Genomic DNA, 16,938 nt, shown 5'->3' with positions numbered 1-16,938 from the left:
TTTTCTGTTTTTTGTTTGTTTGTTTGTTTGTATTGGTTTAGTTTGGTTTATGTATTTTTTTTCAATATGCTCCCAACCTGGGCACAAATTCAGCAGCTCTCCGGCTATACTGTGCTCCAAAATTAATATGAAAGAATAAGTAATTTAAAGTTACAGATCTCTACTCCCTCCCCCCAAAAATGATTAATGCAAGTTTTAAAAAACTTTTTTTGTTTTATGGTTTTTTTGTTATTGTTTCTAAATTTTTTCAATTTGCTCCTGACCTGGGCACAAATGCAGCAGCCTTCTGGTTGCACTGTGCTCCAAAATTTCATATAGAAAATATTTATAAAAACCAGTCTCTGAAAAGAAGGATAATTGGAAATTCTTAGAAAAAATGTTGATGTCTCTTAGTTTTTAATGAATATTTGTTGTTTTATGTGATTTTCCATTTTGCCCTGTTTTGGGCACATATTTAGCAGCTTTCTGGATCTGAAGTTTCATATGAGAAATTTAATGTAGTGTAGAAAAAGGAAAACGTTTTTAAAAACTGACACTGCTGGTGACTGCAAATATGTAAATCCAGTTAATCTTCTGTTTCTTCCCAGCCATATTCATGCAAACAAAATTTATGTTTCTGCTTTCAAAATATATACAACAAATTTTGCTAGCTCTCTTAAATTTGATACTTTTTATTAATAATGTTAAGCTAAAATATGTTAGTCTGCTAAAATAAACTCAATGACAATTCAAAAAGAAAAAAAAAGACTAGCATATATCAGTAGTAACACAAAAGGTTGTTTTTAAAAAAAATAATCCCTGAATTTGTTCTATATTTATAGGCCCAACCTAATTACCGAATATTATTAGAGTAGAAATATATTTTTTAAAGTTTTTAAGTAATCTCCATATCACTAAATCCAAGGCTACTGTCCACTTATATAATGTGGTACAATGAATTTCCAACCCAGCAGAAGAGTTTGGCAATAACTTTTTGTTGTTGTAATTAGACCTGACCTATAATTATTGAACAAAACAGCATATGTACAATAAACTTTCAAATAAATGTATCTGACTGTATTCAGTACACTATTCTCAATATCATTAGCTTGAAATCTTTTCTCTTATTCATAGCATAGGAAAATTGTAGAAGAAACCATATCTGGACCTAAAGAGAGTTCTCATACCTAGAAGGTGGATTCTAGCATTAATTCACCACCATTATGTGTTGTTTGATCACTAACTTCCTCTTGAATAGCTGGAAGGGAAGGCTTTGTGGTCAGAGGTGTTTCAGTCTTAAACAGAGACTCCATCCTGATATGGGTATTGATGTAGAAGGACTTCTGAAAGGACTCAAGGGTGAAGTAATAGATGAAAGGGTCAAAGCAACAGTTCAGAGTTGCAAGGCACAAGGTGATTGGGTACATAATCTTTGCAAATCTTTCCAACAAGCAATTGGTAATGGCTTGGGAGCGCACTAGGGCATACAGGAAGAGGACGGAGTTATAGGGTACGAAGCATACCACAAAGACTGCCATATGCACTGTGATCATCTTCAGCACTTTTTTCTTATTGGTCCCAATTTGAGACAGTGTAGCAGGCTTACGGAGGGTTTTTAGCACCACAGAAGAGCAAGAGACATTCAGTATCAAAGGAATGATAAAACCAACAACTTCAATAAATATGGTTATCTTGGACAGATAAGTCTTCCATACACGTTTGGAGAAGCCCTCAAAGCAGGTGGTGGTTGCATTGTTGACATTAGTGGTGGAGAATAAAGAGGCTGAAATACCACCACTGAGGACTAGGATCCAGACTCCAGCACACACAATGGCAGAATTCCTCCTGGTCCTAATGGTACGAGATCGGAAGGGATAGACAATGGCCAGGAAACGATCCACGCTAATACAGGTAAGGAAGAGCATGCTCCCATAGATGTTGGTTAGAAATGCAGTCCCAGAGATCTTGCAGAGGGTGTCACCAAAAGGCCAGTGGCGGTTGAAATTGTAAAATATTTTGAAAGGTAGAGTGCAGACAAAGAGCAAATCAGAGAGGGCCAGATTGGTGATGAAAACAGCCGTCTCACTTCTCATTTTCATGCGGAAGCAGAAGACAAACAGAGAGGCACTGTTGGTTATCAGACCCAGGATGAATACAACACTGTAGACAGCACCATTCAGATTATACTTGAAGGAATCATCAACAATGCAAGTATTATTGGCAGTAGCATTGCCCAACCTGGGTCTGAGGCTTGAATTTAAATCTTGGAATTGGAAGTCAATGAATCTTCTGTCACCCATGGATTTTTTTCAGGAGGCCTGCTGGCTGCAGGGTTCAGCACTCTGAGACTAAGGACTGGTAGGAAATGTTTTCCTCCTATGGGAGACAAGATGGAACCAGTCATCAAATCTACCTTCCATCCACGATTTCTGTGGAGTAAAAGATATTCTGTCTACCCAGACTGGAAATAACACGCACATTCAATTCAGTTTAACAAATAACTTTTGAGTACCTACCATATGTTAAAAGGTACTACAAGAGTATGTTGCAGGAGTAGGAGAGATCACACTCAAGACAGTAATTGCAGTACTGTAGCACTGCAATGCACAGGAATAAGGTATTTGTTTCTGGGGAGCCCAAGGCCGGTAGGGGCGGGGTGGGGGCGAGGGTGACTTTGATGGTTAAAACAATGTTAATACTTTGAAATTTGTATGATTTTTTAACTTTCAAAAGCATGTTTTATTTGATTCCTACAAGTACACCATAAGGCAGGCAAGGCAGGAATTTATCACCATGTTACAGAAGCAGAAACTGAGGCTTATGTAATTTAGAATTACAATAATGTCAGAAATGGAAGAACATGTAAATGATACAGTCAGAACCAGAATTCAGGTGTTTTTTTAAAAAATTCCTAACTAAAGGATTATCAAGCTACTCTAAATTATCAATACATTGTCTACTTTCTAGTATTACTAAACTTCATTGTCTGAGTATTAGTTCTACTGCACAAGAGTACAGGTGAATATGGGACCTCCAGGACAACCTCTTTAAAAAGTTATGAGTAAACTCCTGAATTAAAATGTTGATTCACCTTTTCTTCCAAAATATAAGTTTAGAGAGCAGGGATCCCTCAGTATATTAAAGTTCTGACTAAAACTTTTTTCACTATACTACGTTGCCTTTATAGAGAGATATTTCAAATGACAATCTCAATGTTTCCCTCTTTCAGACTGTAGTCCCTTTCTAAGCTTTTTTCATGCCAGACCCTAAGCCTTGGGTATTTTCCTACTCCCTCTCCCACTGCTCATTCCATCAGTTACTATCATGCCTTCAGCTCTTAAAATGGCCCTGGTCAATAAAGCCTTTCCTGGCTGAATACAAGTGAAATATGAAAGGTAGATTTGAGGTGAACAACCATCCCCCTGTACATTTCTGATCTGGCCAGTTACATGCCCTCTGACTGCCACCACTTGTACACGTGGCTGTCACTGACTAATCATCTTTGTTGGGTATCTGAACCATCATTGTTCAAAGGTGCATATAGAAATCTTACTAACCATCTCCTAGGTCAACAGCTGCCATTGGAGGATTGTCTTCTGAATGCTCTATAATACACTATGAACAAGTTGCAGCTGAATGAATTGTTTTCAATGAGGAAGATATGGAATAAAAGTGGTCTTTGTTCTTGACTTATCCAGTAATGGGTTTTCATATGATTATATTTTAAAACGCAAAAACCATTTCTCTGAAGTGATTCCTCCTTATGTCACTCTTTCCTTCCACCTCCCAGGGAACAGGTCAAAGGGCCTCTGTATCAGAGAAGGGAGTGGCAGGGGGAACCTGCCATAGATATAGAGGCCTGAAGCCACTTCAACCAGTGTTTGGCCTGAGGGGAAAAAAACTGGTTTGAGAAAAAAAAAATCACTCACTGCAGTGCCCAGAACGAGAGCTGACGTTGGAGAATATAGGGTGCAAAGTAAAGGGTTGGCATTTTTAATAGCTAAAGTTTTAAAGTTAAAATTGGAAGTGTGCCGTTCCTGATTTCTCATTCAACAAAGCTTTATGGAGTGCCTCCCCTGAGCCTAACACTGCTCTAAGATCATATTTCTTCTTGGCCATTTCATCTCACAGGCCCAGCTCAACTTTTGCCAGAAGTAACCTTGGTATACGAAAACAGGCTATAGTAGGAACCTTGACAAAGTAAGGTCCAGGAGGAAAAAAAGAAACAGAGAAGGAAGAAATAAAAATAGATTGGGAGAGCAGAAGAGAAGATGGCAAAGAAAGTAGCAGAGAAGGAAAAACTGAAGAATTGAGAGAAAAGGGAGAAGAAAAGACAAAAAAAAGAAGACCTTGCTGGGGAGAGGTCAGTGCTTCCATCTAATTTGTATTAAGGGCTTGGAGGGTACTCCCAATTTATAAGTCCTCCAATTCCACCCTCTCTACCTTGCTTCATCTCACTTCTTCCAATTTTCTCAGAAAGAACAGTACACAGTGGCCAAGGGGGTGGCAGAAACAAAAAGAGTGGCAAACTTCTCAACTGCTTAAACCACATTATATACTATTTTACACCCCCACACGCTACCCATTAGGCTGGAAGTCATTTTTTTTCCATTGTTGAAAGAAATCAAGATAGTCAAAAATATCCTTCTAATATAGTCACACAATCTAAAGAAATTACAGGAATGCAAAACCCCTACATTAAAGCCAAGCTTCATTCACTATGATCTGCTTGCACCTGCCTTCTACAAAAAGTACTGCTAATAAGTTTATTTTATTTGAAAAATGCTTTCATAATAGAAGTATTTTCACATTTGCTCAGACTCCCTCCAGTCTGCCCACTGGTGACCCTTTTACACAGTATACTTCTAGTTCACTGTCTATGTATGATTTTGTACTTCCCAAGATGGCATGTTTCAAATAGGTGAGCTTTACTCCGCAGTTATCTATTCAGTTTTATATCTCCCAGAACATATACACTATATCCACAGCAGGCAGTCTGCAAAAGCCTGGCACTTCTACTTACCTGCATTGAGTAACCAAATCCTGTGGGAGAGAAAGGACCACAGACAAGAAAGCATTACAGTCTCAATCCTGAAGAGAGAGCATGGGAAAACTGTCACTAAGGCCCTATTCATAGCTTTCTCTTGCTCAAACACACAGCCCCTTTGCTGTCTAGCAGCGAGGGTGTGGTGCTGGGATTTAACACAGCACTGTAAGCAAGGAGTTCTATTTCTGATTCAGACACTGGTTCACTCTGTAACTTGGCTATACTGTTTCTCTTCCCTGTATAAACATTACCTCTAGCCTCACAGCTGAGGCTAGGAAGATTCAACAGGGCTTGTGAGTAGCTTTATGAGCTTGACAAGCATTCAGCCCAACCTAACCACAAAGAAACATTACCGGAGTTTTTTCCTTCTCCCTCCTCTGGCACAGCTGGACACCTATGTCTCTGTCTTTCTTGGTATGCTGAACTTCATATTAGCAACACATCTTTCTCTTAACACCATGTATACCCTTTACTTCAGAAATCCCCCCTTGAGTTTCAACCTTAACTACACAATTTTGTCATAATGGGACAATCCAGGAGTGTGTCCCAAAAGGAATATCTCCCACTGAGCTATGGTTAAAAAAAATCAGAGAGGCATTTGGCTCTTAAACTAATTCTGAAGGAGAATCAGTGAAAAAGAGAAACAAGGTCTCTTTTCTGACTGGCTTCTTTTCTTTTGACTGAAATAAACAGTGTTTTTTAACCACTGGATTTTCCTAAATGGCTAACATATTGTGCACTGAATGGAGGCAAAGGGCCAACACTTGAGCTTCAGATAAGATGAAGAAGAAAAAATATAGGCTGACACAGTTAATTACATCTTTCACTGCAAGTAGCATTAGACTATTATCTTGTGAAGACTTTTACAGCCAATTATTTTAACAATTAATCACCTAAGGGTTCAGAGTGCTGATTGCATGCATTTTCAGTGACAATGGACAGGAAGCAGGTCACCTGGAGGTTGACCAAAGAGAAATCTAACCCTTGCTGAATTTTTAACTTTGACCTACACATATGGAGCCAGTATGGGCAGTTCATAGTAGTGTTCACAATGTTTTTCCCTTATAAAAAATTTCTAATCATAATGAAATATACCATGTTTGCAGTCTTTTGGGCTCCTGGAGGAAGTAGAGTTAGCCTTTTTGCCCTATAAAGATGAATACCTAAATTACTTCACTAAGTGCTAAATTTTCAGGTGATACATTGGAAACAAAGCTCTAATTTCTGGCATATGCCCAGTAGCCTAGAAAGGCTGGCTTGCTTTTGTTCCCTACAGAAGACAATCCAGAACTCAGGGAGGCAAGGCCTTGAAGGCAGAGTATACTTAAATTTTCTTGCTTTGCTCCCTTTTTAACGAGCTTGGGTCAGATCAGAGTGCTTCTGATCCCCAGAGCATTTCCTCTTTCTACTGGTCAAAGTTTAGGAACACTGACACAATAGTTTTCGGAGGAAGCTGAAACCTATTGTGTCCTTTCTATAAATATCTAGCAGTGAAGCAAACTAAAAAATGTTGCAAAAATACAGATTAAAACCATCCTGCTGGAGTAATAGGGAATATGTCTAGACTGCCACTCCTCAGATGAGTGGCTGCTAACAGAGAAGACTCCTTAAGGAAATTTTCTAGGCCAAGTCACAAGCACAGATCACAATCATTCACACGGTTCCAATTGATGTTCCTATGCATTGGCTGCTGTTTCATAATAGTTTTCAAAACACAACCTAGCCTTATAAAATTACATATGGAGGAAACCATAGGTAAATATTTCACTCTAGAATTGAGCTGGGAAATTGATCTATATCAGGTCTCATCTCAAACAAGCCTCTCTCTGTGTCAAATGTTTAGACTGACAAGCTCGTTTATTTTATTTTTTTGTCCTCATTTATTTTTATGCAAGAAATATCCTTTTGAAAAAGGCTTTCTATGTTAAATTTGGTTCACACTAAGATTATTATGGCTGTTTTGTCCCCCTACTTTATTTGAAAAGAGGAGGAGATTGACACAGGCCCTAATCTGAGCAGTTCCTATCCTCGGTGTTTAACTTAATTTTTTTCACCAAAAAATGTTCCAGTCTCTCACTAACACTTCACTTGATAACACAGTCTAATTTTTGGAAAATAATGTGGTTTAGTGCTCAATATGATGGGACCAAAGTTTGCATCAACCCTACTAAAGTAGAATTTTCCCTAAGAGTAAGTTATAGAGTAAGACAACTGTAGACAAATTGCTCAACCTAATCTAATGAAATTGTCTAGAGTCTTCAGACTTAATATCTCATCTCAGCAGAAGCCCCAGACCTTTTGGGGGAAAAAAATTAGATATTCCTAAAAGAGCCCATTTGCAAATCCTGTGAGGCTCTTAAATTCCAGCTAGGAATCTGGCTTTATTTCACATAGTTGAGCAGATAAATTAGTTATCAATTTGCATACCAATTCATCTGATATACTTGGATACTGATCCTGATAATATGAGCAAAAGCCATGTCTCCCACTGCTAAAGGCATATACCAGTGGCAGAGAAGGTTTAAACCAAAGAATCAATATTCTTTTACATCATACCTGCCTGGATTATAATTAACAATTACAACTCTTCCATTCATTCTGGATTTTTGGATCATATAACCTATAATAAATTGGAAGCACTGGTTAGAAAAAATGTTGGAGAATAAAATTAAGAATTTTAGAGAAAGTTATTACCAGGACAGTGGTACTCACCACATTAGTTCAAACCAAATTCTGGAACCAATTTTATCCAAGACTTGGGTGATCAATGAACTTTCTGGAGGTACTGTGGTTAGAGACTTCCTCCAATGGATGCTGTGAAATAGAATTACTCACAATAGTGTGCCATGGAGAGAGCTTTTCAATAAAATGTATACCAAAATATAAGGTAAAGAAATATATTACATGATATAAATCAGAGTAAATGAGAGCCAACATATTTTAAAATGGTATCTAAATGCTTTGGATTTCATTATTACAGAGTTGCAGATAACATTTTATTTTCTAAGCTTGTTACTGCTATGTCATATTTTGTTAGTTATATTGACACACATAAAGTCCATGAGTTTATGTAACTTATAATCACTTAAAGATAACTAGTGACAAAAGGCATAAAAATACTTCTTCCACTTTATAAGGTAATACATTACATTAAAAATAACTGAACAAAGATTTATTTGGCCTGAAGTTGTACTGGTTCTTTGTGGTTTTTTTCTGTTTTATTTTCTTTTCTTTTTCCCTGGCAGCAACTGTTACTATTGGGCAGGAGCCTTGATAGGAGAAGAGGAAAGAAGACTGGAACAACAGGTAGAGACCTTACTGCCTTGTCTCTAACCACCCCCAACCCAGCTGGATTTCTTTCTTCCCTGAACTATAGTGATATGAGCAAGTCTTCAATTACTTCAGTTAGCACACTGACAATCACTGCTCCTTCTACTAGGATGTTCTAGGCCAACCTAATATAGCATGTCTGTAACATCTTCAAATCACAATTCTACCCAAAATACTTGTATAGAACCAGAAATACTCTGCAGTGGAATTCATACAGGTAGCAAATGAATTTGAATCCTACTCACTTACTGCCTGTAAAGTAGAATCATCTGCTAGTGGCAAACTTACACTATCATCACATCTCACCCTCTTCTGAAGGTGGCCTAAACAAAGCAGACTGCTATGCTTCAACTCTCCTGAAATAATTTTTCTCTAATATAAGGGAATCAAAACTTAAAAAATAAAATCATTAGATAATTTAAAATATATTTGAGATCACCTTAACATTAAGGAGAATTGATTTTCACACTCCTCCAGAGAGCAGTATTCCTGGAATGAAATTAATATTATTTTACTGGTTTATCTTAAAGAAAGACAGAAGCATTAACATTTCTTTCTTTCATGGCTTTCACAATTGATACAGATTATAAAGAAAACTTCTTTTTGTTTAGAATCAAAGCAAACCAGGAAGTTCAAATACCCAGAAATTTTCATATTTGGTGTTAATTCAATATAGCCACGTCCAGGCACATCACTAGCTAACTGTGTGAGACCAAGTCATAGTCTCCTTCTGTACCTCAGTTTCTCTTCTCCTTCCATTTTTCCTTGATTAATAGCAGCCTTCAACTCATGTTATGGCACTGTGGCCTCACTGGCTGTTCCCTCCTGTCAGTGTTTTTACCTGCTCCCATTTGTCACTGCAAAAAAAATTTTTTAATCCCTCTAAGTCTGAGATAAGGGGAATTAATTTTTATTAGACTCAATGAAATTATTGCTAGATTTATTTTTTAATTGATGTATAATTTACATATAACATTATATTAGTTTCAGGTGTATAACATAATGATTCAATCGATATTTGTATATATTGTGAAATGATCATCACAGTAAGTCTAGTCAACATCCATCACCATATGTAGTTTAGATTTATTTTAGTATCAGAAGTAAATATTATTAATTATTGTCAAAAGCTAAGGATCACAGATCAAGCTGCCATTTATATTGTAAAGTCTCCCTAATATCCTCATTTTCCTCATCCTCTGTCCTTATGCCCATATCAGCTCTAATTGTCTAGGTCTTAATCCTTGACCTTCTCTACCTGTTCCCCAGTGACCTCTCTCCTCAAAATATAAGGTTATCGAAATACTTCAGAACATAACTATAGAGAATCAGTAGACTACTTATCCCATGCCTTGCTCTAATTACTTATCTACTAAAAGTGAGGATTGATTCCAAATGGTAGGTAAACTCCTATTAAGCTCCCAATTTTCAGTACTAGTATTCACAAACACATTAGTGAGTTTTTTCCTCCCCTGTAAGAAGGCCAAGAGTAGACTATACACAATGACCAACACTGAGAAAAAAAGGCAATTATACAATTAAGCCTTATCACAGTAAGGGCAACAAGTCTCATTACATTTTCTGTCAAATGGAATTGAATAGATCAAGCTTTAGCTAAACTTGGCCTGAGTGTTTCTGTAGGGCATATTCCCAGTCCTCTCTTTAACTTTTGTGAGTACACATTCTGAAAGGCAGGTCTGATTGTTCCAATAGGGCTTTGATTTGCATCTCTGATTAGCTGGAGATGCTTTAGAGTGTAGCTGCCATCAAGTGTATCAGCTGAACTCATCCTTTATAGGAACAGCACATTTCATCTGTGACAAGGCAAAAGGATTTACAATCTATGTTGACGGGATATGTTATTTGAAATTTTATTCTGAAAAATAAACATGTTTCAAAGCCACTGAATAATTTGGAGCTTAGGTTATTATTGTTGTCTTCATGTTGGTCAAGGAAAAAGAAAACTGGTATAATTTGGTAAGGTAGCAAAGTGAATAACCCCACGAAGCTCTGAAATGTTCTACTCTTCTAATTTGTCTGGTCTTTTCCACAGTGGAATAATAATAAATTACATTGCTCAATTTCCTAAAACAAAGTAACCAAAATACAATATTTATCAATTCAACAAAATCTTGTAAGTAAAAATCTTAAAAATATTCAGGATATACAAGAAGAGAATTTTAAATATGTCACATTATTGCATTTGTATGGAAAATAGCACTTAAGTTCACATATAAGGGCAAATTCCATTTATGCCAGAATTAGTTTTTCATTGAAATGTGTTTCTTCCTTTATGGTCTAGTTCATGAATTATTCAATATAACAAATGTCACATTCTCCATAAATCAATTAGGCATCAAAGGCACGCTGCTGTATAGTTTTACTAGAAAAAACCTCATCAAAATAGAAGCCACATTAGCTCACAATCAATTGTAAACCAAAGAAATATAAAGCTAGCCAAAAGAATTTCTAAATTGCTCTACTCTGTGATTTTAAATCATCTCTTTAGGACAACTGTGTTTACATGAAACAACAGCCTGAAAATCTTGTATCTCTTCCACTGAAACAGTATTATTGCCAAAACAATAGAAATTCCTGCTTTTTTTTTTTAACCATTCGACTCGAAGATCCCTGTTCAGCACTTCAGAGTTGAAATCTAACTTCTTTCCCCAAACACTCTAAGCATCAGTGTTTCCACTGAAGTTTGTTATGCTATCCCCCCACCACCAAACGCCCGAATAAAATCTTTCTCAAAGAGACTTACCCCAAGAAAGAGTGTGCTAGATGAGAGAGTGTGCTCATGCCTGTAGACAATTAGCTAATAAACATGTAAACGGGCAACTCGCACTTTAGAAGTGCATATTTTAATCTACTATTCTTTTTTACAGGGAAAGGTTAGCCCAGCCCAAAGTAGCAGACACTGGGCTGCCGAAGCTTCTTACAGCAAACTGCTCATTCTGAAATGTGAGCTTATTTACATTTATCTCTTTCCCTTTGTTAAGGAACGGCCCTCTTGAATGCTGTAGCTGGCATGCCTTTAACAAACAGGACGCAAGAAAAGGCCCAAAGTCCGGGCCGGAGCGTAGGGCCGGGGGAACTCTTGGGGGTCTCAATAGGAAATGCTTTTCATTGGATAAGGAGGCATTATTAGGAGCAGAAATCCCGCCCAATACCCTGTGCTCCATCGTTCCCTCAGTCACCAATCACTGGACTGAAGAAGTTTTTCCTTAAAGAGCATTGCCCAGGAAAAGCAGTTTTCACAGTCAAGAATTGGCGGCTTAAGTGCCACTTCACAATATAAAAAGTGTCTTTCCTGACCAATTAATCCGCAGAGAAAGCCTTTGTGCCTGTCTTTGATGCAGGACGGCTATCCTCCCCCACCCTCTTACAATTCTAATGAGGAGGAGACGAAACTCCAAACTGGGAGGAGTGTTTCACTTATGAGCAGCCCATGTTTGTTCCAACTTTATTAAAATAATTACAATAAAAATCTTAATAATAAGTAGGGGGCGGGGAAAGGCAAAAGTGATTGGTACCGTAAATACATTCCTATTATACTATGCAAAATTAAACCACCACCACCACCACAATAAAATAAATTTTAATACTATACTCACTTAGGCCAGTGCAGTGCCCTCAGATGGAGATGTGCTGGGGTCCCAGAGCTCTACTACCCACCTTCAATGCACTAGGGAGTGCTCTGTGGCAAAAGGAGGGTCTACGCTTCTCTTAAATAACTGCCTGGCAGGACATCTAATTACCATGAGATTTTTCAGAGGTTTGCTAAAACCCAAAATAAATAGTACAGATGCAATTTGTTTATAATAGGAAGTTATCTTCAACTGTATACTTATATCCCCCTGGGCAAGTTCTTTTCCTATAGGTTTACTGCCTTGGTTGCTCACACTGTTTTCTTTTCCTCCTTATTTTTTCTCCTTCCCCCCTTCTCTTTGATCTGAATTTGTTGCAGAAATTCATTCACCCAACTGTAACTTCATTGCTAGCTCTTCCCTTCTGCCAGTTCCCTTCATTCTTCTCTCCTCTACCTCCACTCACTGCCAATACTACCACCAACAGCAACCCCTCCCCCTTCTCTGTAAATCTTGGGCCAAGGATAAGGTGCTTTCTTACTCTGGGCAGAGCGGTGCTCCTGGAGAATTGAGGGATCCTCTGACTGCTTCAAAACCTCAATCTGTGTAATTAAGCTGCCTCCTAAATAAGGCATGCTTCATGTTTGTTTATTCTCCCTCTTTCTACAGCTCTATTGTGGCTGTTCTCACTAAGAGTCAAGGCTAGTAAATAAGTAAGTGTAAAGCTGATACTAGCCTCATTACTAGTGACTTATTCTAAAAAGCACTTTCTCTATCGTTTCCTCTCTCCCCCACCCCCAGTCTCTGCTCTTTCTGTTCCCCTCTCCACTTATCTCAGGTATGTCTATTTCTGTCAGTTGCTGAATTGGCTATGTCTCCACAAGTGGTCATTCATCCACTCTGGGCCTGGATCAGTCCTTGGCATATTTATCAGTCTACAAGAGAAAGACACCGTCACTGCCCTGCAGTGCCTCACAGTCTAGCTGGGGACACAAGACACATGAAAGAGTGAGTAGCAAAGGCAAATTTTGAAAACTATTAAAGTTATTGTATGGAGAGGAAGTTTTGTAATGGATCAGAGGCTGAAGTCCCATGGATAAGTCCAGAAGGGCTTCCTGGAGGAGATGGAATTCGATCTGGACCTTGATGGATAATTAGTATTTAAATAAGCCAAGAAAAGGAGAAATCTTTTCAGGTGTCCAGACACAAGTGATAAAATGCAGTAGGTATAAAGTGAATCAAGGTGAAAATGAAACTGGTTTGTGAAGAGAAAAAATGGGTAATGAGAAGAGCTTTTTTCAGGAGTGCTCAATTGTAGCAACTCAATGCACTACACTGATTAAAGTCAACTTAATAGTCGTGGTCACTGTCTATCTGTATGTATGACCAGCTCATTATTATTCTCCTCTTTGGATTAATATTCCTCAGTCTTCTAATTCATCTGCTTTCATTTCTCCTTAAGGTATTCAAGTACCTTTCTGATTAATCTCACAAATGACTCCCAGGTTGTTTATCATATCACTGGGTCAGATGCCCTTCTAGCATCACTCTTTCTCTACCTGAGTTCCAGCCTCACTGACCTACTTCATCTTCCTAGAATGAGATATGATCTCTCACACCATAGACATTTCTACATGCTAGTCCCCTTGCCTGTAACACTCCCCCTCTCTAGCCTCCCCTTCACCAAGGTAATTCTTACTCCTCCTTCAGAAATTATCCCAGTAATCATGTCTTCAGGAAACCTTTCCTTAACCCCTAGTTCAGGTCATATCCACCTTTTCTTCACTGCATTCATCACAGGTATAAGTTTACGTGATGCTGTGAATTTTTTTATTTGTGTGATAATTTGATTGTCAGTCTCTCCCAACTGCAAACTCCAAGAGGATAGGGTCTATATCTACGTAATTCAAAATTACTATTAGTAATGTTCTCAAAAACTCTTCTCTCTTGCCTAAGCAGAGTACCAGTGTGTTACTTGTTTTGTTTTGTCTTGTTTTACGCATCAGGTGAAAACCTGTGCCATTTCATCCCTTTACAAACAAGTCCACATCAAGGTGTTATTTTACAACAAAGAGTACAAACACATGAGGAAAAAAAGGCCAATGAACAAGAAAGTACTGAAGCTTATCCACTGTCATCTCCTTCTGCTCTCACCTCAAAATCCTCACTGTGGGGCTTCGCTGGTGGCGCAGTGGTTGAGAGTCCGCCTGCCGATGCAGGGGACGCGGGTTCGTGCCCCGGTCCGGGAAGATCCCACATGCCGCGGAGGGGCTGGGCCCGTGAGCCATGGCCGCTGAGCCTGCGCGTCCGGAGCCCGTGCTCCGCAGTGGGAGAGGCCACAGCACTGAGAGGCCCGCGTACCGCAAAAAAAAAAAAAAAAAAAAAAAAAAAAATCCTCACTGTGAACATTCTGGTTGTGCTTGCTCTAATATTTGTAAGGTGGAAGGGGGAAAATGAAACTTCTCCAAGGTGTTCCCCAAACAGCCAGTTTATAGCCACACAACTTAACCCAAAAAGTCATTTTAAAAAAATGTCTACCAGGAGAGCAGGGGAATGAATATGCAGCTGAAAAAAGTGCACTCAGAACTACCTGGGAGAGTGTAAATTTCATTTTTTTATCTGTTTGAAAAGAAAGTAACTAAAATATGACTAACTTCCAACTGGGAATTTACACACTTGAAAAAGAACAGCCAGATGCTTAAGACCTTAACACTCCAAACCCAAATCATTTTTTCTTTCTGCCAACAATATAAAAGGACTGGATGAATTTGCCCCAAGTGCCAGAGACTCAAAACTATGCTAGTTTCCTTAGAAACAGTATAAATGTAACCAAAGGATTTTAACTATGCCTATGGCTCAGGGTCCATCTAACAATTTTGAACACCCTCATATTCTTTAAATGAACACAGTGCCTATATAAATCTGGGCAGTGTTCTAGGAAGTGAAGCCATTTAATTACTTATTTTGCATTAATTATCAGATATCTTGAAACCTTTCATAAAACAAGCGAGATCCTGAATTTTACAGACTTTCTTTTTAATACAGTCTTTTTTTTTTTTTTTTTTTTTGCTTCAATGGGAGAAAGGGACCACAAGGTTAAGTTCCAAACCAGTTCATAACACTGGATACTACATCACTGAAAGGGCAGAAAATATTTTTTCAAGCACAGTCCCTGGAAGATTTTTTAGCTCATCTTTCACACTGAAGCACCATCACCTCTTAGCTGTTGCTCTGGAAACTGGGATTTCCTTCTCACTAACTGAACAGGCTTAGATAATAGCAACTTCCCACAGCTATAGATGGGGTTGGTGGGTGGAGAAAATGAATGCTTTTGCCAAAGAGCTTTGTAAAGTACCCAGAAGCCTTGAATGCTTGATAGAGGTTAGAAAAATGTCAAGGTAATAATAATAATGACAATAGAAAACTTTTCTAGAGCATTACTATATGCCTGGCAATATTCTAAGTGCTTTACCTATATTCATTTACCTAATTTGCACAACAATGCCATGTTGTAGTTACTGTTATTATTCTTGTTTTATACTTAAGATAAATCAGGCACAGAAAGGTTAAGTGACTTGCCCAAAGCCACACAGCTAGTAATTCTTCCATTAATTCTACCAATTTCCAGGCGAATAATCATAATCACATCTTCTTTTGATAGAACACTTACAACTCTGCACAAAATATCTTGTTCATGAGCAAACATAAAGACCTGTGTTTTGTAATGCAAACTGCTCACTAGAAGCTGACAAATTCCTAACAGAATGTGTGGTTTTTGAACCCTTCTAAGGTTTGAAAATTTCTGGATTTAGATCTGTTAATATGAGACCTTAAGTCACAGACTAACTCTCAAAGGCATAAGGAAAAATTGACTTACCTAGACATCAATGGTAACAATAGCGAAGCCAAATAAAAACGCAAGTTTTTTGGAAGTATGTTACTATAAATCTGAGGTAGAGTTTGATAAGTTAAGCTAAATATTGGAAACACGGGAGCAACCACTAAGAAAAACCTCAAAAATACAGTAAAAATCTTTAAAACAATGAAAAAGTTACACTAGGAAATAGCCATTCAAGACAAAGACAAATGGTAAAGAGGAAGATAAGACAAAAATATTCATGAGCCATATAGAAAACAAAAAACAAAATGGCATCAAAATTACAACCATATCAATAATAACATTAAATCGGATAGATTAAACATCCAACCAAAAGGCAACCAAAGGATTATAAAACTGAATTTAAGAACCAGATTAAACAATATGCTATAAAGCCTACACAATTTTTTTGTTGTTGCTGTTTCTGGGGAGGTTTTTTTGTTTTTTTCTTTTTTTTTTCAACATCTTTATTGGAGTAAAATTGCTTTACAATGGTGTCACAGTTACTGCTTTATAACCAAGTGAATCAGCTATACATATACATATATTCCCATATCTCCTCCCACTTGTGTCTCCCTCCCACCCTCCTTATCCCACCCCTCTAGGCGATCACAAAGCAGTGAGCTGATCCCCCTGTGCTATGTGGCTGCTTCCCACTAGCTATCTATTTTACATTTGGTAGTATATATATGTCAATGCCACTTTTTCATTTCGTCCCAACTTACCCTTCCTCCTCCCCATGTCCTCAGGTCCATTGTCTACATCTGGGTCTTTATTCCTGTCCTGTCCCTAGGTTCTTCATAACCATTTTTCTTTTTTTTAGATTCCATATATATGTGTTAGCATATGGTATTTGTTTTTCTCTTTCTGACTTATTTCACTCTGTATGACAGACTCTAGGTCGATCCACCTCACTACAAATAACTCAATTTCCTTTCTTCTTATGGCTGAGTAATATTCCATTGTAAATATGTGACACATCTTCTTTATCAATTCATCTGCTGGTGGACACTGAGGCTGTTTACATGTGCTGGCTATTGTAAATAGAGCTGTAATGAACATTGTGGTACATGACTCTTTCTGAATTATGGTTTTCTCAGGGTATATGCCCAGTA

At 37.9% G+C, this 16,938-nt stretch overlaps 1 protein-coding gene across 2 annotated transcripts; it reads right to left on the bottom strand.

Moving 5' to 3' along the window:
- Positions 1 to 32: 32 nt before the first annotated feature.
- Positions 33 to 11,414, bottom strand: LPAR4 (lysophosphatidic acid receptor 4). 2 transcript variants are annotated; one of them, XM_032620250.1, is made up of 4 exons: positions 11,121 to 11,315; positions 8,796 to 8,845; positions 7,739 to 7,840; positions 656 to 2,355 (listed from the first exon to the last, which is right to left on the bottom strand). In XM_032620250.1, exon 4 carries the CDS (start codon positions 2,277 to 2,279, stop codon positions 1,167 to 1,169), a length of 1,113 nt encoding a protein of 370 aa, XP_032476141.1. In that variant the 5' UTR covers positions 2,280 to 2,355; positions 7,739 to 7,840; positions 8,796 to 8,845; positions 11,121 to 11,315; the 3' UTR covers positions 656 to 1,166. The 2 variants fall into 2 exon arrangements, with proteins under 2 accessions (XP_032476142.1, XP_032476141.1); XM_032620251.1 differs by lacking the exons at positions 7,739 to 7,840; positions 8,796 to 8,845 and having other exon boundaries at positions 33 to 2,355; positions 11,121 to 11,414.
- Positions 11,415 to 16,938: the final 5,524 nt, after the last annotated feature.

The sequence above is a fragment of the Phocoena sinus genome, chromosome X (genome assembly GCF_008692025.1).
Source record: "Phocoena sinus isolate mPhoSin1 chromosome X, mPhoSin1.pri, whole genome shotgun sequence".
NCBI lineage: Eukaryota > Metazoa > Chordata > Mammalia > Artiodactyla > Phocoenidae > Phocoena > Phocoena sinus.
Note: the sequence above shows the minus strand (reverse complement) of the source record. Positions and strands in the feature narration are given on the sequence as shown.

Bases quoted from the DNA above. Each gene is read 5' to 3' on its own strand.
- LPAR4 (XM_032620251.1), bottom strand. From the start codon at position 2,279: ATGGGTGACAGAAGATTCATTGACTTCCAATTCCAAGATTTAAATTCA.